Below are 18863 nucleotides of genomic sequence, written 5' to 3' on the forward strand. Positions count from 1 at the left end.
CACGCTACCAAAGCAAGCACGTCTTCTTCTTCTTCTCCATCCGCCGGCCTCAATTCAGCGGCTTACTCTTCACCCCCAACTTCTCCACCCACTCCCTCCACGGCCTCCACTCCGTATACCGCAACCCCACCTGCTTGCCCTCATACCTCACCAACTCCCCCTTGCCCTCCCTCCACGTCTTCACCCACGCCGAACTACTCCCATTCCACCCCGCCTTCCGCATGAGCGAGATCAGCGCCTCCTCCTTCGTCCACCCTTGCTCCTTCGCGACATCAGGTAGGTACGTGGCGCCGTAGCGGCGGCCATGCACGGTAAACGAGATGCGCAGGCCGTGCTTGCCCAGTACCCAATCCATCGGGTCGCGCGTAGGTGAGGAGAAGTTCGTCAGCAGCGTGACGTGCGCGGCGAGAGAGGGTAGGAGGGATGGTGGAATTGGCGGGAAACGGGCGTCTTCGAAGGCACTATCATACACTCATTAGCCGGGCGTCTGCTCGCACGAGGAAAAACCTCAACGTGTTGTCGTAGACCTACCTCGTCAAAGCATACGCCCGCAGCCCATCCTCCAACTCCTGCGCCTCAAACGTGCCAATGCACCCCCTCAAACTCTTGCTCCCACCCCGCGAAACCGTATTCCACGTCACGAACAGCGGATACTCTTCCCTCCTCCTCCTCCCCTCCTCCCGTTTCCGCTGCTGCTGCTGCTGCTGCGGCTTGGAAGTGGAACTCGAAAACGAGAAGAGCGACGAGCGCGAACTCGCCGGCGTATCCGCTCCCGATCCACTCTGCCGACTGCTACCGGGTGTAGACGCACCCCCGGATCTCGTAGAGGGCAGGCTACTAGTCGAACTCGTCGCGCTCAACGACGCGACATCGATACCCTCGCCCCCGCCCTCGCCCTGCTTACGCGCCAGCCTCGAGATGGCGGCCGGGCGTGCGGGGACGGGCTGCTCGGTTTCCGCGTCCGTCATCTCCACCTCCTCCTCATCGTGCTCCTCATCGTCTCTCCTCTTTTGAGCCTGGTCTTCGTCGTCATCGGCGCCGCTCGCGTGATACCGCTCCCACAGCTCCTCCACCTGCGCCAAGCTCAAGGGCTGGCGGCGCTCGAAGTTGGCCGCGAGGACTTCAAAGGCGTAGGCGCAGTGGGCGGGTGTTGCCATCTATCGTTTACAATCCAGAGGAGGTTCGGTGTGTGTGTTAGATGCGTAACTTTGGTATCACGTGCGCAAACAAGGGTGTTGATGAGGTGAGCATGTGAGTGAGGAAGAGAATTTGTTCTTAGGGCTTTTGCGGAAAGTAGAGGGTTTGCAGCAGCAGTGAAAAGCGAGTGAAGAACAAGACGAGAATTCCTGGGTACTTGGGTACGGCGTATGGAGATTGGCGTTGGAGATGGTTGAGCGCTGTCTCATGACGCGCTAGCAAAGCGGTGGCTTGGCGCTTCGCTCGTTGACGTCTTATCCTACTGTACAGTCTCCAATCTTATCAAGACAATACAGCACAATATGCACGCTAGAACGCTGCAAAAGCCCATATCCACAGATATCCCCCCCAAAAGCCGTGCTGGAGGCCATCCATCACTTCAATCCTCCTCCAACCGAACAACCCTCGCCTCGCCCCCCTCCACCTTATCCCGAAGCAGATCCAGCACCCTCCTCCGCCTTCCCGTCTTCGCCTGATACGCCCGGATCTCCTCCTCACTCACATCATCCCACCGCTGCTTCTTCCTCGCACTGCCGCTCAAACTGCCCGTGCTGGCCCCCAATCGACTCGCCTGAGGCGAAAAAGCATTCCGACTCATGCTCATGCTCATGCTCATTCTCGCAGACGGCGGAGTGCGGAAGCGCGTCGACGAGCCTAACATACCGTTCATACCCGGCGCGTCGCCATTCGCCAGCATGCGAGTGTGACTGCGCGCTGGTGAAGCGGCGAGCAGTTTACTTCCCCCCAGCGAACTGACAAGCTGGTCATCGTAATCCTCATCCAGCTTCAGCGCCGCAAGCCCTCCCGGCAAGCGTCGAATCTGCGCCTCAAGGACATCGATATCCCCACTCTTCCGCTCGATCATAGCCGTCATCTTCAGAATCGTGTTCGTGACCGCCTCAACCGTGGGCATCTTCGACACCGGCGTGCCGTCCGTCATCGCCGTCGTGGAAGCAAGTTGCGCCCGCAGCACACTCACCGCCTCCTCCGCCTCGCCCAGTTGCGTCTGCACCCTCTGCGCCAGCCGTCTGAGCTCCGCTTGCTGCACTTGCGCTTCAGCCGTCAAAGGCGCCATGTCCTGCTTAGCCTGCTGCTCCGGATCCGAGCGGGCTTTAACCCGCTTCTTCAACTCCGCCATCCTCATCTTCAACCTATTCACGTCCTGCCCCTCCTCCGCCAAACTCTCCAACCGCGCTCGAACGTTCCGCAACCTCCCCTGCTCAAGACGATCACTAAGTTCATCCTCTAACCCCTCCAAACCAGCAACCTCATCCAACGTCCATTCCTCCTCATCTTCACCCAATTCTCTCGCACCATCCCGCTTGAACCTTGCCTGCCCCTCCACAAACCCCATCAACGAATGCGCGTTCAGTCCCAGCGTGTCAAGCATGCTGTTAACATCCCTATACACCTTCTCGATCTGCCCACCAAGTCCTTGCTTTTCAGACTGACCCACGTAATCATGATGGGCGAGGAACACCGGGACCTCTCTACTCGGCTGCGGCGCGCTGTCCAGAATTGCTTTGATGCGCGCATCGTCTTCGTCTTCGAGCTCGCCGGAAGTGGGTTCGGCAGGCTTTGCGGGCTTGACTGGAGCACGCTCCTGGGCGAGTTTAGCCGGTGGCACGGCGATGCGTTTCGGTTGCTGTTGCTGTTGTTGCTGCTGCTGCTGCTGCTGTTGCGGTGGTTGGGCCGGCGAGAAGAGTGACTTGGACGGTTGACTAGGTGCAGCCGTCTGCAACGGCGCAGTGACCGCACGCACCGGGCTGGGCGAGCGAGGTGATTCCTGCACCGGCTGTGCAAATACGGGAGGTGGTTTGGGCCAGCCGGCGGGAGTGGAACTAGGCACAATCGGCTTCTTCTCAGTCGCTGGCGTCGTCGACTCGTTCTGCTGTTTTGCGCGGACCGGGGAAGCAGGCGTGACTCTCGACTCGAATGCAGCCAGAGCGTTGGGATCGGTGACCTCGCGATCGTCTTCCTCGTCCTCGTCGCCTTCATCATCACCATCATCATCATCATCTTGCTCATCACCCTCTTCACCCCCGTTCTCCTCACCATCGTCTTCCTCCTCCCACTCGCCCTCATCATCAGGCACCGGAGGCACATCCTCGTCGTCCTCAGCCACCTCAGAAAACCTCTCGTTCCCCAGATCGACCGGCGGCGACCCAGCAACAGGCGCTTCCTCCTCGACCTTCCTCTCCTCTGTCTTCTTGCGCTGCTCAGCGCCACCAGGTACATCCATGGGGGGCACGTCATCCGCAAACCTCTTCGCCTTATAGCTCAGCGGGTCCTCGTTCGCACTCTTAGCTTTCTTCTCGGCGGGGACATCCATCGGCGGCACATCACCCGCAAACCTCCTCGGCGTCTCTCCACCAGGGACATCCATCGGCGGTACATCTCCCGTGAATCTCTTCGCGCTGTAACTTAACGGGTCGTCCTGTTTCGCACGCGGCACATCTTCCAGCCGCACCTCCTTCTCCGTCCCGGGTTCCTGCTTGATAGGCGTGGTGGGCTGCTGCTCCTCGACCTCCCCAAGCACCTTCCCGAATCCGCCACCAAAAAGCCCACCATCCGTCTCCTTCGGCTTCGGCAAATCATTCTTCGCGCTCCCATCGCCCTTGAATGTATTTCCCAACTTGAACCCACCACTCCCCAATCCAAACATGCCTCCGCCTCCTCCTCCACCACCACCACCACTACCACTACCAGCCGTCTGCTTCTCCCCGTCTCCAGCACCCTGCGCAAACTTAAACCCACTCGACCCCAATCCACTGAAAAAGCCAGCACTCCCTTGCGGCTTCGCTTGCTCACCAGCCTTCTTCTCCCCCTCATCCTCCATAGTCTCCTCCCGACTAACAGGCAGACTCGAGGGTCGCCCAAAACTCATCCCCCCACCACTGCCCCCACCACCATTCAAACTCGGCGTGCCAAAGATGGACGGGGCGTTGACCGTGCTGCCGAAACTGCCAAACCCGGAGCCAGAGCCTGAACCAATGGTAGCGGTAGAACCAAACGAAGGCTCAGCAGACACAGCGGCAGGCTTCGTGGACGACGAGGCAAAAGCGGCAAAGGGACTCTTGTTCTCGTTCCCACTCTGCGCTTGTGCAGCAAGGGAGCCGAAAGTGGACATCCCTTGGCCCCCACCCATGCCGCTGCCGAAGACGGAAGAAGGAGCAGCCGGTTTCTGCGGTTCACCATTCTCCTTACTCCCGCCGAACGGTGCTTGCTGCCCGCCAAAAGGCGAAGGCGAAGGCGCACTCGGCTTCCCGAACGCGGGCGCAGAAGAAGCCCAAGGTGATTTGGTCTGTCCTAATCCGCCTACCTGGCCGAAACCACTTCCGGCTCCCATGGGTGTGGAGGAGCCAAAGGTGGGTTGATTGCTCCCTGCTGCTGATGTTGCGCCAAAAGGTGACGCATTGCTAGCCGTTGTACCTGGGGTTTGGGAGCCCCATACTGAGGGCTTGTTGTTCCCCAATGCGGAAGCTCCGCCAAAACCTGGGGTGCTTGGACTGCCGAAAGCAGGCGTATTGCTCGTTGGGCCACCGAAAGCGGGGGTGGTGGGTGTACCGAAAGCGGATGCGCCGAAAGCTGGAGCGGAAGTTGTTGGTTGGGCGGACGAGGGTGCGCTTGAGGCCGGCGTTGTACTGCCAAATAGTGATGGTGATTGTCCGCCTGTGGGGCCGAATGGAGCGGGAGCGGGCGTGCCTTCCTTCTTCTCACCCAACGGTCTGGGGCCACCTGCTGCGACGAGGTCTGGGAAGGCTACCTTTTGCCGGATCGAGTCGTTGTAGACGACATACCATGCGCTCAGCATGCCCTCATTATTGAGGATGTATAGAGCCGGTAAGGGCGTGGGCGAGTCTCTGATCTCTTCATCCTTCGGTATTGGCTGCGGAATCGATTCCTTGACGCTCAAGTCGATCGCCATACCGATGGGTGAAGTATCACTCGCGCTGTCGAGGATGCTTAGTGGCATTCCTGCTCGCCTCATATCCGGAGGGTTGGTGGTGGTGTAGACGCCGCTGACGGGTGTATCTGGGTTGAGTGGCGTTTTACTCTTCGACAGCATTCCCACATCCGTCGAGAGCGTCGAGATGAGGAAAAGGAGGTCGTCGAGGTTCGGAGGCCAGTCTTTCAGCCGCTGGATGAAGTGATGAGTCGGTGTTCGTCCACCGAAGGGTAGAGCAGGTGTCGGGTCTGTGACTGTTTGGAAGATCCAATTGGTGCTCGTAGCCTTCTCTCTCCTCGCCAGATGCATGATAGACTCGCTTGTGGGTCCATCAGCCATTGCGTCTCCGTTGGCTGAAGTGTTATTAGGCGTATGCACCAGCAGGAACTCGTTCGTCTCGATCCAGTATACCGACGTGAGCGGAATGGGACCAGATGCACCGTTCGACAGTTCCGGCAGCCTGGGCGGTAGTGGAATTTCCGCCTTGACATTGCCCTGCTGGTCGACCTGAACAGCCGTTCCGTCACTCCGTCCAGCGACAATCTGCTTCCCCAGTCTCGACCAACAAGCACACGTGACGTTGTCGTGAAAGACAGGATTGCCATTACCACTCTTCGCAAGCTCCCTCGTCTTCAGATCTGCCAGCAACAACTGTCCCGTCTCCAGCACCATCGCAAACAGATGCGCCAGATCACCCGCCGGATTCGGATTGGGCAGTAGCTGTCGCACACTGACCCCATGCGTGCCTACTTGGAATGCGGGGTCCTTACTACCCGTGGTGATGGCATTGGTGTCGTAGACGGCCAGTCCGCCCCCCTGCTCTGCCGCAATGACCAGACAACTCTCGTCGCTCGAAAAGGCGAGCTGCGAGACGCGCGGGATGGAGATGGTGGCTTCCGGGTTGAACTCCTTGATCTTGCTGTCGCCGGTCGCTGTACCCTCTCTGAGCGCCGTCCGAACAGTATCCGTCTTCGCGACGACCAGCGTATCCGGGCCGGCAGCTGCCACCAAGCCTTTGCTCGACGCGATGCTGAGTAGAGATGCTGACGCTGGTGGTTGACTGTCGCTTGGCCAGGGTGATGGGAGCAGCTTCAATTTGTCCTCGCCTGACACGGCCTGGAAGCTCAACTGCTCCGTGTCGATGGACTCCAAGTCTGGGCCCGCATTCGCTTGACTGCCGCCGCCGCCGCCGCTTCCCCCTTGCGCCGACTGCCCGCCTCCAAAGCTGAACGCCATCTCCCCTCCACCCTCATGCGATTGTAACGGCGGAAGGCCTTCCGAATGACTCTGTGTTTCTGACGAGGCGCTTAGGGGATTGGAAGGGTGTTGGAGGGCGGTGGTGTGAAAGGAGCGGACTTGCAGTGGCTGCAAGGACAAGGCGTGGAGGCCGACTCTGTTGCCGAGCAGATTGGCGAAGGTGTGGTATATATGTTCGCAGGGGGCGGTCGCTAAAGTGGGATATATTCGAGACCATTCACTTCTCGCAAACGGGCGCTCGTGACACCGCGATGCTCGCTAGTGAAGCGTGTCGCGCTTGCAAAAGTCGTGGTCGTGCAGCTTGAGAAGCATTGATTGAAACACCGCCCACATATTGATTGAAGGCGGGACGCTTTGGTAGAAAACTTTGGTCAGCTTCTCTCACACAGCCTCTGGCGTTCGCAGGCCACCATCCGCCGCATCATCCAGCCATACACCAGCAGCAGCAGCAGCACCACCACCACCACCACAACCACCACCACCACCACACGGCGCAGTACGACGAACAACACAACATACACACCTTCTCTCCACCACAATGCCGGGCTTCGACTTTAGCAACCACAACCGCAACCTCGCCCTCCATGCCCAAGGTGTGCCTCTGCCCAAAGCCACGTCCACCGGTACCACCATCGTCGGCTGTCTCTTCGATGGCGGCGTCGTCATTGCAGCAGACACTCGCGCGACCAGTGGGCCCATAGTAGCAGACAAAGTACGGCGTAGCCCCACCACCACACCCCTCTGTACCACCCCTCTTCAACACTGACAGTACGATGATTTGATACTAGAACTGCGAAAAACTGCACTACATCTCCCCCCAAATCTGGTGCGCGGGCGCAGGCACGGCCGCCGACACCGACTTCACCACCGCCCTCATCTCCTCCAACCTCGAACTCCACGCCCTCTCCACCGGCCGCCCGCCCCGCGTCGTCACCGTCATGACCATGCTGAAACAACACCTCTTCCGCTACCAAGGCCACATCGGCGCCTACCTCGTCGTCGCCGGGTGCGACCCGACGGGGGCCCACTTATTCACCGTCCACGCCCACGGATCCACCGACAAACTGCCCTACGTCACCATGGGCTCCGGCTCGTTGGCGGCGATGAGTGTCTTCGAGACGAGCTGGAAGCGGGATCTGAAGCGCGAGGATGCGGTGCGGTTATGCGCCGATGCGATTCGGGCGGGTATCTTCAACGATCTCGGAAGTGGCAGTAACGTGGACGTGTGTGTAATCACTCCCGCAAAGACGACGATGATGCGGAATTTCGAGCGGCCGAATGAGCGGGAGCGGAAGATGAGGGGGTATAAGTTTGCGCGGGGCACGACGGCGGTGTTGCAGCAGAAGGTCATCACGAGGGAGGAGGTGAGCAAGTATGTGACCGTGGAGGAGGTTGAGACGACGGCCACGGGGCATGGGGAGAAGATGGACGTGGATTCGTAAGCGTTTTTTATCATACATGTATGGAAGATGGATGGGATGTGTATTGTAAGAGTAGGGCGAAACTGACATCGATGAGAGAGGATGGGGCGTGCATAGCGCGGCGGCGGCGTTTGGCGCCAGATCCCGCCTGAGGTTCGTCGGACGGTATTTACAATTCTGTACATCATTCATCCCAAAAAACCTTCACCTACTCCTCCTCCTCTTCCTCCGCCTCCTGCACCTGCCCCATCCCACCCCCACCACCACCACCACCACCCTCCTCAACCCTCACCATCTGCTTCCGGTACAGACCAGCCAAGAACTCATTCGTCGACGCCTCCTCAATCCCCTTATCCTCCCTCACCTTCAGAAACCGCGGAAACCTCAGACTCAACCCCCGCTCCTCACTCACCAACCCCCTCGCCGCCGTATACGTCGGACTCAACGTCACATCCGCAAACGCCATCTCCCACACCTCCTGCGGCTCAAACCACACATCCGGCTCCCCCGCGTACTCCACATAGCTCGGCCGGGCGATCACATTGCCATGCTCCCCATCCTCGGAATACTTCTCCTTGTTCGCCTTGTAGAACGCGTCCGTGAAGCCGGAGATGCATTTCGTCACCACCTCAAGCGTGCCGGTTTCTTCGTTGCGGCAGGCGAGCAGGATGGGCGACCACCACGCGTTCTTCCGCCCTTGCCCGTGCCAGCCGCCGACGGGGATCAGGTCGATGGTGTCCGCCGCGCTGGTGTCGTAGTCCTTTTTCACCTTCAGCCAGGAGTCGAGACGTTTGTCGGGTTCGTAGGTGGCGAGGAGGGCTTTGCGGCGGCCGCCCTTCTTTTCTTCCGTGCTTGCATCTTCGCCGGTGGGTTTCGCTTTGGCGCCGCTCTTCTTCTTGCTGGGTTTGGAGGGCGTGGGAGGCGGTTTGGCGGGAGTGGGCAGCTCGTCGTTGCCGTCCACGTCCATGTCCGCGGCCAGAGCGGGGTTGACGAGATTGTCCAACACCTTCACCATGATGCCCTCGCATTTGATATCGGTCGCTTGCTTGAAGAAGTCGCTCACAGCCTCTCCGTCCGCGGACGTGGCGTCCATACTCCTAACCCAGGTAAAGTGATTCAGAATCTCCACGAACAGACTCCGCAGGAGATTTCTTCTCTCGCGAAAACTGCGGTTGAGTAGCTCTTCCCCGTTGAGGTACATCAGATCAAAAGCGAAGAGACAAACGTCCACTTTTACACTTTGTATGACAACATCCTTCCTCGCTCTGTTGGCCAATACTTGAAACGGCTTCAGTTCCCCTGACGCGCGATCGACGGCGACGACTTCGCCCTCCATGATGAAGCTGCTGACGCCCTCACCGCGGATCTGCGGGACTAAGGCGACAAGATCCGGGTACTTCTCCGTCATCACCTCGAGATGGCGGGAGAAGATTGTGACCTTACCCGCCGCATCGCAATGCACCTGCGCTCGTTGCCCGTCATACTTGAATTCGCAGCTGAAGTCTCGGCCTTGAAGTCTCGTGAGCATCTCGCCCATGTCTCTCGTGATTCCGCCAAGCATGGGTCGCAGAGGAATATGCATGGCCAGACCACAACGGACGAGCAGTTCGTCGCTGATGCCAACGGACAATAAAGTAGGCACGAGGTCGTTGTAGTTCGGCCGGCGGGCAAAGGAGGCTTTGACGAGCTCTTCGCCGGGCGAGTAGGCTTCCGCGAGGTTCTGCTTGCTGAGTTTGCCGAGCTCGGCGGTGGGCTTGATGGGGAAGTCTGCATCTGGTGGGCGGGATAGGAGGAAAGCTCGGGAGAGCGCGATGAGCATTGTCGTCTTTACCGCGCCAATGCGGAGGTGTTGGACAAGGGTGCGCACGATGTAGCGGCTCTCTTCTGCACCGCGAGCGTCCTGCACTAGGCGCTCGACAATGCGTTGCTTCACTTCTACACTGCCGTGGCCTTTGGCATTTGCGATCTTGTGCAGGGCTTCGTAGACTCCCTTGATGGTCAACGGTTTTGGCTTACGGAGGGTAAGCGATTGCCGCTTCTTCGCTTCGAAGGCGACGTCTCCTGCATCACCGTGTCGGTTGTACAGTGTTTTGAGCGCGGCATTGTCAAGACCGCACACTTTCTTCAGCGCTTTGGAGATTGCTGAGCCGCCAAGGCCGAGTTCAATGTCAATGTACGGCGGAGCTATGGAGTTGGTGGCCAGCCACACAGCGGGAAGTAGTGACTCCGGGTCGCCTTCAATGATAGTCCGGAGCAGATTCACGAGGGTGTCAACAATCTTGATACGTGATTGTGTGCTGTTGACTTGAATAAAGGCGTGCGTGAGCAGGGCGTAAGTGGCAGATCCACCTTCGACTGCCCACTGCTTCTTCAGTTCGGTAAGATGCGTCTGCGGGTCAAACGTGAGGGGTGACTGATCGAAGGGCACGTTATACGTCGTGTTGTCCTCTTCGGCCGTGGCTGATTGAAGGGAGAGGGTGGACTTCTTCCCACCCAGAGCAGAGAAGGCATTGCTTGCGGGCTTGTCTTCGATGTTATCGACAGTCTCCTCGTGCTTCGGCGCCACGTCCACGGCCTGCTCCTCTTCTTCCTTGTCTGGCGGCTGCTTCTCTGGATCAAGATGCGAATCCCCGTTCGCTACCGGTCCGTCGTTGCGTCCATCCGCTAGTGGTAGCCGGTCTTGCTCGTCCCACTGCGCCTGTAGCTTTCGTGCCAATTGCTCGTCGGTCAACTCTTCATCCACCCCCACCCCAACATCCCCATTCCCATTTGCGATACCGTTCGGGTCCTGGGTGGTAATGGCAGCTTCCGCCTCCTCGTTGCGCTTCTCCTTCTGCTTCGCGAAGAAGAAGTCGAGGCTTCGCACCGGCTGCGGTGAGGAGTGATAGTCATTCTTCTTGCGCCGCTTGTTCGGCGTGCTCATTGTAAATGGGACGTGACTAAGGCTTGCGCGATGCGACGACGATGAAAGGAAATGGATTTCAGCGCGACCGAACACGCGACTATACCGTATGTACAATGCCGTCACTTGCGTGGTTATGGGTTGCGGGCCGCCTCCAGACACGCCCCACCAATCCGGTGCCCGTGCCTTCCTATTAGATCTTCCCTCACCATCCCCTCACGTGTGCGGTAAACCGCGTGAATGCGTTGATGACACAGTCCAATAATGACCACCAACGCCGACCCTCCAGAAGGGATTCAGCACTACGACTCCGCCACAGATGTTCCCTTTGAAGTCTCCAAATACTGGCACCAACGCTACAACATCTTCTCCAAATACGACGACGGCATCTGGATGACCGACTCTGCCTGGTTCGGCGTAACACCGGAACCCGTCGCCACCCGTATCGCCGCCGATATAGCGAGACTAGCGCCGCCCTCCAAGACCGTGCTGGTAGACGCCTTCTGCGGAGCCGGTGGCAACACGATCGCCTTCGCACTTTCGGGCCGCTGGAAGCAAATCTTCGCTGTTGAGAAGGACCCGAAAGTCTTGGCGTGCGCGAAGCACAACGCTGAAGTCTACGGCGTCGCGAAGAAGATCTTCTGGATTCAGGGAGATGTCTTCGCGGAGCTGCCCAAGCGGTTGAAGCAGGCGGGCAAGAACGCCGTCATCTTTGGCAGTCCGCCTTGGGGAGGTCCGACTTATGCGGACTACGAAGTCTACGATCTCAGTGTCATGCAGCCGTATTCGCTGCTTGATATCTACAAGCCATTTGCCGCAATCTCCAAGGACGTAGTGCTGTACCTGCCCCGGACATCGGATCTACGACAACTTGCTCAGCTTGCGAAGCCGGGTGAGAGGCTCAAGGTCACGCACTACTGCATGTATGGCGCCAGCAAAGCCCTGTGCGTCTTCTTTGGCAGCCTGAACGGCGGGTGAGGGCTAGATTCCGTGACTTGACGGGCCTCTTGCCGTCAAGCCTGTCGTCAATTAGAAACCATGAAGGTGGCTCATCCCAATGAGGACCTCCAGTCTACCGACAACTATCCCCATCGACATGCTCATGGTACCTCAAACACAAATTCCGACCCATCCACGGCTTGCACCCACTGGTATCCAACGGCAAACACCACCCTCCCTGCGCCGCTCCACCGTGCCGTCTCAGACAATCCCCGCAAAACACCTTCTCGCACAATGCGCACCGATCGGCACTCACGTTCGGCCGACACGCCTCCTTACACCCCTCACAACCCTTCGTACTGCTCCAGCTCCGCGGCCGCCAAGCCTCCAAACTATGCCGCTCAATCGCCTCCGGTCCTGGCCGCTTGAGCTTGACGACCAGTTCGCGGAGAAAGCGGGGATGCCAATCGTCCTTGTGCGTCTCAAGCAGCTTGTCCGTCTTCTTGTACGCGAAGAGATCCAATATAAGCGTGCGCAAGGGCGAAGTATCGCGAATGCTATCGTAGAGGATAAACGTGTCGCTCGGCGTAGGGACGGAGTTGGTCGTCTCCGACAGCCTCGCGATGGTGGATAGGATATCATTCGACAACGTCGTCGTGAGCAAGCGGTCCGAAAGCGCATACAGGTCGATGAGGAGGAAGTACTTCGGACTGCCCTGATGATTGCGCAGATCACCATCCGTCCGTGCCTGAAAGTCCGCCTCCATACGGGCATGTAACGGATGTTCCATCGGGCTTCGCGTATGCGTCATGATCCAAGACGGCGCGTTGACGTAGGCGCCATTATGCGGTGTAGTCAGACTGCCCGTGTAAAGCCACTGCAGGAACCATTCGAAGATATCCGGCTTCTCTTCCGGCAAACGGACCGTCTGCTCCATACCTTCCGCGAAGGTGCTCCCCAACGCTGCGGCGAAGAAGGGAGAAGCGGAGGTGAGAAGGTCCTTGTGGATCGTGTATTTCATCTGCGCCCGGTTCTTGTCGGAGTCGTTGCCGACGAAGACGTCGACGACGGCGGTCATGTTGCGGAAAGCTGAGCGAAGTGGGATGCGGGAAGGGGTGCGACGCGGGCGTGAGCGACTGCGTGGTGGCGTATCGAGCTGGCCTTGTCGGGTGCTGGACGCGAGTGAGGTGTCTGATGCTGCTGGCGAGGGCATCTCGGTAGACGGCACGCCGATCGGGCGTCCTGTGACTGCGACGGCCATGCTTCGTGAACGCTGAACGGAGGAGCCGTGGAATGATGGTGGTAGGCGGCGGTACCACACTGGTGTTAGTAGGGTATCCAGCTTGCCAGCTTCTGCAGGGAGTAGTTGAGCGGACAATGAGAGACCGTAATATTGGGGCTGAGGTCGGATGCCAGGACGCAGCATGCTTCAGACATGTCTTTGATCGCAGACGTGTCCTGCTTCTGCTGCTTGGACGTTAGCGCCGCATACCTACCCTCTATCTTATCTTTGTCGCAAGCAGCCAAACAAGGCACATCTGTATACCGCAAGCGGAAGGGTAGCGGCAGCTACATACCAGGCCATGACACGAACGGTACGGAAGTGCGCAAACATACAATGGGAACGTTTGGAGAATGTGCGCACACACGGTTACTTCCTGCAGTATGGTAGCGGGCATTTCGCGAGACATCTACGAGCAAACCGCGATCTCGCCGTCTTGGGTTTCGCGCGTTTGCCGCAAGTAGCATCTGTGGAATGGGACTGTGGCATGTAACAAAGTGACGATGCCCTCTCTCCATCGTGCACCCGCACCATGTTCCTGTTGACCATAGACTGGTCCATTAGCCAATCCTATCGCAATGAGTTCGAGCAGATACATGCAGTAATCGTACACGCTTCCGTGTCAAAGAACATGCCTACCTCGGCATGACAGCATTACTATTCTTACTGCTCTCTCCCAGACGTGAGTAGAGCATATACAACGCCATCTGATTGCACTCCTGCGTTCCTGTAATCGTCACAAGCCTCTCATTGTTGTTATCTTGTGGCTCGTTGATTTTGATGACGCTTCCGGAGAGCTGCCTGATTTCATTGATCTTCGCGCCGCCTTTGCCGATGATGGCGCCCACCATGTCATTGGGAATAAAGATCTGTTGCGTGATCGGCTGCCCTGGCACCATGCCTGGCATGCCTTGTTGTGGTTGTTGCGGATGCGCGGCGGCATGGGGGTGGTGAGGACCTGGTTGCGGTGGGCCGCCATGGTGAGCGTAGGGCTGGGGTTGTTGTGGGCCTGCGCCGACGTAGGGTGCACGAGGCGAGCCTGCTCCGTAGGGCATAGCCGCTTGCGGTTGTTGCTGTGGAGGTTGCCCATGCATGTAGGGCATGCCGTACGGGCCAGGAGCAGGCGTCCGCTGCTGGGGAGGTGCATGCTTGCGGTAGCTGTCTGGGTGACCCATCTGACCGCCGGCGTTTTGCGGAACGTACGGGACGACTTGCATGCCGCCGGGCACAACACCCTGCGGGCCCCCGTGACGGCCAGCGTAATTCGAGGCAGCCGGTCCGCCAAAGCGATCGGTCAATTGCTCGACGAGCGTGCTACCAACATAGTAAGTCGCAATGTGGACCGCATCGGCGACACCAAGTACGACCAGCGAGCGCTCTGTGGAAAGCGGTAAGCATGACTCGGAAGCGTTCAGCCTCGCGCCAGACGCTTCTTGAATCTCGCGAATTCTGACGCCTTGCTTGCCGATGATTGAACCGATAAGGATGTGAGGGATGAGCAATCGGAGAGGGTAGGTCTTGGACTGCGGTGTCGAAGGTTCTTCGAGCGGCTCTTGGTTGAGTGTGCGGATGATCAAACCGAATGCCTGCTTGGATATTAGCGAATCCTACGGAGCAGTACTTTTGTAGAATGGTTTACCTTCGCCACTGCATCGACATGGCCACTAACTGTCAGGATCCGCTCAACAGCACCTCGAGTGTATTCGCTGACGGTACACTTGGCACCAGCCAATCGGCGGATCTGTGAAACATTCTCACCTCCTTTACCAATAGTAGTCGCAGCTTCCGCGCTTGAGATGATGGCGCGCATGTGCAGCCACCCAGTTTCGTCCTGATTATGGTAGGGCATTGGACCTTGTGAGCCTGAGCGACCGTTCTGTCCAGCATGTGACGTGTTTGGCGCATGGCCCGCAGCCTGGATTGGAGGACCCGCAGTTGCAGTGCCATTGGTAGGAGCATCTGGCACCACAGTATCGGCTAACTTGTGATTACTCTCGGGCTCCGCTTCAGCAACATCTGGAGCTCCTTCAACAGTGCTCACGACTCTCACCCCTGCCTCTCCTGCTGGAGCGTCGCCTTCGTCAGCACTTGCCGCGGCATCCGCCACAGCGCTACTGGCACCACCTTCATTCAAGATCTTGTCTAATGCAGGGCGTTTGGCTTCTGGCTGGTCTGTTGGCCCAGACGGCGACGAGAGTTCTTCGAGGGGGCGTTTCTGGGTAGCAGTTGGAGTTTCCGGAATGTCTGCCATGGCTGTTTCAGAGGTCACGGAATGCGGAAAGAGTGCTGCAGTGCTTGTGCTGTGGAAAAGAGCTTGTTTTGCTTATATGCTGTGTGCCTCTACTTACACACGGACGGCTGCAAGGAAAGCGTGCTCAGTGTTCAGTGTGGGAAGAAAAGTCGAATGGTGAGCGGAGGTGCTGTGCTCGAAAGTGTGTTTTGCAGTGAAAGAGGGCGTGGTATGAGTTTGCTTGCCAAAGGTGGTGGGAGGTGCTGTGGCAAGATCAAGTCTGCAGATGTTCGGACTGTGCTAGTCGGTCTAGAGAGAGTGCGGGCTGTGGGTAGATGGAGGGTATAGTGTCGACTGGGTGGTGCTGGTGCTGGTCGGTGTGCGGTGAGCGGAAGATGTGATGGCTGTGAAAGAAGGCTGCGAAGCAGTAGATCCTGATCCTCCTACTGTTGCCGTACTTAGCTTCGAGCCTGCTCTCGTGACTACTCAGCAGGCACGTCGGTATATTGTCGCTCGTCGGAGAAGATGTGGTTGATGTGTGTTGGAGAAGCGAAGGAGGAGCGCCGCAAGCTTGGAATGCAAGAGATCCACTAGCGTGCCAAGGCGTGCTAGTCATTGAAGCCTTAGGCGAAGAGAAACTGGTCACGTGAAGTGCACGACTGATGAAGGTCAAGGCAGATGCCTGCATTATGAAGTATACATCTACGCCTCAAGCACCGGCAAAGATTACAAACCCACACTGCTGCTCCGAGCAGCAATGCCTAGCAGTAGGCTGTTCCACATACTGCCGCTGCCAACAGTAATTTTGCGGCATTGGTTGAGCCACCGGTCAACTTAGAACCCACCTGCACCACGCCCTTGTCCTCCAATGAAGAACGGGTGCCACCAGAAAGGACGAGGTTCGGGGTTGCCGTCCGGTGAGTAAGTACCGGGTGGCGGAGGATAACGTCCGGGTGACGGGCCATAAGGCGTGTTTGTGGCAGTCTGTGTGGTTGTCGTACTCGGTACGATCGTTGTAGTTGTCAAGGTCGTAACGGTGCTGAATCCAGACGACGGCGTGAATGAAGTGGTGGAGTTCGAGATGGTGCTAGAGCTCGAAGAGACGCCGGTCGACAGACTACTGGCTCCGGTTCGTGATAAGCTATATGTCGGTGATGACACGGGCCGTGTGCCTGACGAAGTAAAGGGTGAAGTGGAAGTAGGACTGGTGCCGGTGCTGAGCGAATGGCTTGTGCTAGTCGTCGGCATGATGGATGTTGTTGAGTTCGTGACCGGCCCAACAGTATAGCTGCTGCTTGACGGCGAGGGGGCTGACGAGCTTACGCCAGTGCTGACCGACCTTGAGGAACTGATTGACGGTGCAACTCCGGTACTGAAGGGACCAGTTGACCAACCATAATGCGGCAGGCTATAGGGCGGCGGCACGGTTCTGGATGATGAGATGCCCGTACCCGTGCCCGTTGTTAGTACTGTTGTCGATGAAGATGATGCGGACGTGTTGGAGTAGGTAACTGGGCTTACGAGGGTGCTGCTCGATCTTGAAGACGAACTTGGGTTAGTCACGCCTGTACTGAGAGTAGTCGTAGTGTGGCCATACGGCGGAAGAGTGTAAGGTTGGTAAGTCGTGGATGAAGCCGAAACATTCCCAGTTCCAGTGGAGAAGCCCGACGTCGGCGGCACCGAGGAGGTGTTAGAGTGGGTGACCGGGCCGACAGTGGTGCTTGACGTTCCGGAAGGTGTGAACGTGCCGGTGCTGAAAGGTGGACTTGTCGATGTGCCACCTGAAGACAAGACAGAAAGCGTTGGCGCAGTGCCGGTAGAAGATTGCGATATCGTGGGCATAGGGGAGGATGTGTTGGAGTAGGTGGTGGGCCCACCGCTGGTACCACTCCATCGAGACCGAGTGCCTGAGGAGGTCACTGGGGAATGGGGAGGCCAGTACCCTCCATATGGATAGGTAGGAGGAGTGGACAGGGGGGTGATACTGATCAAGCTCAGATGCGACTCACTACTGTCCGTGCTTGAGGGTGACATGCCAGTTCCTGAAGAGCCACTTCCCGTACCCGGACCCGTCGTGATACTGCTTGCATTGGAATAGCCGGTACTGCTGCTCACGCCGGTAATCGAAGTTATCAAGACTGTAGAGCTGAATGATTCCGAGCTTGAGGTCGTCGTAGCGCTTCCATTGCGGTACTCGCTGCTTCCTGTGCCTGAAGATGTGAGGGGCGAGGAGCTGATTGGCATCAAGCTTGATGCTGTCGTGGCGGTGCCGTTCTGAAACTCACTGCTGCCCGTGGCCGAAGAAGCTACAGGCGAGTAACTGAACGATGTCGAGCTTGAGGTTGTTGTGGCGCTCGCGTTGCGAAATTCGCTGCTTCCCGTGCTTGAGATGGGAGAAGAGGATGACCCATAAGAGCTGCTAATGTTGCCTCGCGTGACTGAACCTACATTGGACGAAGTCGAAAGGCTCGACGAAGACGAGGCGCCGGTGCTGATCGGCGGCTGAAACGACCCGTATGATGGGGGACTGTACGGCGGAAAGGGAGAAGGGCCGGTCAGATGAGAACTCCTTGAAGTTGTTGTCGAGTTGTGCGTTGTTGCGAACGAAGAGCTCAAGGGCGCAGACGAAGAGGTGCCGCTGGTGCTGATTGTTGGAGTAACCGACCCACTTATTGTTGAGGAAGTATTGACAGGCAGTGTGAGCGTGATAGTCAGAGTTTCCGTAGTGGTCAACGTGGAGAGGCTCCAAGTTGTCAAGCTTTCAGTCGAACTTGTGGAGCCTGATGTACTGCTCGTCGATCCTGTCTCGGATCCGCTAATGGATGAAGTATTTGAAGAAACGGTTGAGACTGAGCTGGTGACCGACCCGAATCTGGGCTGGCTGGAGAAGCTGAATGGGCCATATCCGCCATAGGGAGGTAGCGTGAGGGAAGTGCTTGACTGAATACCTGGAGAGCTTGCTGCTGACGGTTCGGTGCAGTTATCTTTCTTTACAAGATCGTTATCTGCTATGTATCAGCAGATCCCAGACGCAACAACGGGCATGACGACACTCACTCGGACTGGGCTTAGCAAAAGCAGCTGAAAGCAGGCTGACAACAGACAGGAGGCGTAGCGTCTTCATGATCTTCGCTGATCTGCACAGTACGGGCAATATGCACAGCCCCTACCGATGGAAGCGGAACGATGATGATTTAAGCGAACGTTGGCTCAGCGAACGAGAGCGTGAGGCACGGTCGATTAGCACGGGAGGATGGGAATTGGTTTTATACCAGTGGCTGTCGAGAGTGTTGTGAAAACAGTCCTTACAGCATTGCACCTGTGGAACAGATGTCGGTGCTGCAGAGCTCATGCATCGTACCTGCCATCAGGTGGATCATCCTGCAGCCTCTACCGCTCTGTGTCCCGCTAAGTCCTCAACAGGCCTGGCTCTCGGTACTATCAACATGCACAAGGCATGGGGCGGGCCATCAGTGGTGGCGTTTGTCACGGAGTCAGACATAGCGCGGCCTAGCTGTCCATTCGCACATGCGCTGGCCTGGTGGCGCACTCGGTGGTGTCCGCAGGGTATCCACGGTTGGATACGCCCGGAGGTAGAGCACAAGATAGGCCGATAGTACTACGTTTGGTTTTTACCACAGCTTTTCTCCGTCATGGAGGAGTAGTTGACCTTGCTGAGCCCAACT

General features: G+C 57.8%; 8 protein-coding genes across 8 annotated transcripts; 2 read left to right on the forward strand and 6 right to left on the reverse strand.

Annotated features, from left to right (window-relative positions):
• Nucleotides 1-49: 49 nt before the first annotated feature.
• Nucleotides 50-1157, reverse strand: BAUCODRAFT_63122 (uncharacterized protein; the record flags this gene model as incomplete). Its single annotated transcript, XM_007674311.1, has 3 exons — nt 50-461; nt 532-782; nt 975-1157. 3 exons carry the CDS (start codon nt 1155-1157, stop codon nt 50-52), a joined length of 846 nt encoding a protein of 281 aa, XP_007672501.1.
• A 383-nt stretch (nt 1158-1540) lies between these two features.
• Nucleotides 1541-6646, reverse strand: BAUCODRAFT_30439 (uncharacterized protein). Its single transcript, XM_007674312.1, has one exon. It carries the CDS (start codon nt 6380-6382, stop codon nt 1577-1579), a length of 4806 nt encoding a protein of 1601 aa, XP_007672502.1. The 5' UTR covers nt 6383-6646; the 3' UTR covers nt 1541-1576.
• Nucleotides 6647-6941: 295 nt separating this feature from the next.
• Nucleotides 6942-7845, forward strand: BAUCODRAFT_145329 (uncharacterized protein; the record flags this gene model as incomplete). Its single annotated transcript, XM_007674313.1, has 2 exons — nt 6942-7115; nt 7192-7845. The coding sequence occupies 2 exons, from the start codon at nt 6942-6944 to the stop codon at nt 7843-7845; spliced, it is 828 nt and encodes a 275-aa protein (XP_007672503.1).
• Nucleotides 7846-8032: 187 nt separating this feature from the next.
• Nucleotides 8033-10747, reverse strand: BAUCODRAFT_63974 (uncharacterized protein; the record flags this gene model as incomplete). Its single annotated transcript, XM_007674314.1, has 2 exons — nt 8033-10121; nt 10188-10747. 2 exons carry the CDS (start codon nt 10745-10747, stop codon nt 8033-8035), a joined length of 2649 nt encoding a protein of 882 aa, XP_007672504.1.
• A 110-nt stretch (nt 10748-10857) lies between these two features.
• Nucleotides 10858-11840, forward strand: BAUCODRAFT_359529 (uncharacterized protein). Its single transcript, XM_007674315.1, has one exon. The coding sequence runs from the start codon at nt 10991-10993 to the stop codon at nt 11702-11704; it is 714 nt and encodes a 237-aa protein (XP_007672505.1). The 5' UTR covers nt 10858-10990; the 3' UTR covers nt 11705-11840.
• BAUCODRAFT_64321 (uncharacterized protein) lies at nt 11799-12686 on the reverse strand (the record flags this gene model as incomplete). Its single annotated transcript, XM_007674316.1, has 2 exons — nt 11799-12380; nt 12498-12686. The coding sequence occupies 2 exons, from the start codon at nt 12684-12686 to the stop codon at nt 11799-11801; spliced, it is 771 nt and encodes a 256-aa protein (XP_007672506.1).
• A 650-nt stretch (nt 12687-13336) lies between these two features.
• Nucleotides 13337-15355, reverse strand: BAUCODRAFT_359485 (uncharacterized protein). Its single transcript, XM_007674317.1, has 4 exons — nt 15296-15355; nt 14587-15233; nt 14022-14533; nt 13337-13874 (listed from the first exon to the last, which is right to left on the reverse strand). The coding sequence occupies exons 2-4, from the start codon at nt 15196-15198 to the stop codon at nt 13583-13585; spliced, it is 1416 nt and encodes a 471-aa protein (XP_007672507.1). The 5' UTR covers nt 15199-15233; nt 15296-15355; the 3' UTR covers nt 13337-13582.
• Nucleotides 15356-16011: 656 nt separating this feature from the next.
• Nucleotides 16012-18301, reverse strand: BAUCODRAFT_145334 (uncharacterized protein; the record flags this gene model as incomplete). The annotated part of the gene is made up of 2 exons (XM_007674318.1): nt 16012-18182; nt 18235-18301. 2 exons carry the CDS (start codon nt 18299-18301, stop codon nt 16012-16014), a joined length of 2238 nt encoding a protein of 745 aa, XP_007672508.1.
• Nucleotides 18302-18863: the final 562 nt, after the last annotated feature.

This window comes from Baudoinia panamericana, assembly GCF_000338955.1.
Source record: "Baudoinia panamericana UAMH 10762 unplaced genomic scaffold BAUCOscaffold_2, whole genome shotgun sequence".
NCBI lineage: Eukaryota > Fungi > Ascomycota > Dothideomycetes > Mycosphaerellales > Teratosphaeriaceae > Baudoinia > Baudoinia panamericana.

Coding starts and splice junctions, on each gene's coding strand:
- BAUCODRAFT_30439 (XM_007674312.1), bottom strand. CDS start 6,382: ATGGCGTTCAGCTTTGGAGGCGGGCAGTCGGCGCAAGGGGGAAGCGGC.
- BAUCODRAFT_359529 (XM_007674315.1), top strand. CDS start 10,991: ATGACCACCAACGCCGACCCTCCAGAAGGGATTCAGCACTACGACTCC.
- BAUCODRAFT_359485 (XM_007674317.1), bottom strand. CDS start 15,198: ATGGCAGACATTCCGGAAACTCCAACTGCTACCCAGAAACGCCCCCTC. Junction 14,534..14,586: donor ATGTCGATGCAGTGGCGAAG/GTAAACCATTCT, acceptor ATATCCAAGCAG/GCATTCGGTTTGATCATCCG. Junction 13,875..14,021: donor ATGCATGGGCAACCTCCACA/GCAACAACCGCA, acceptor CGCCGCGCATCC/GCAACAACCACAACAAGGCA.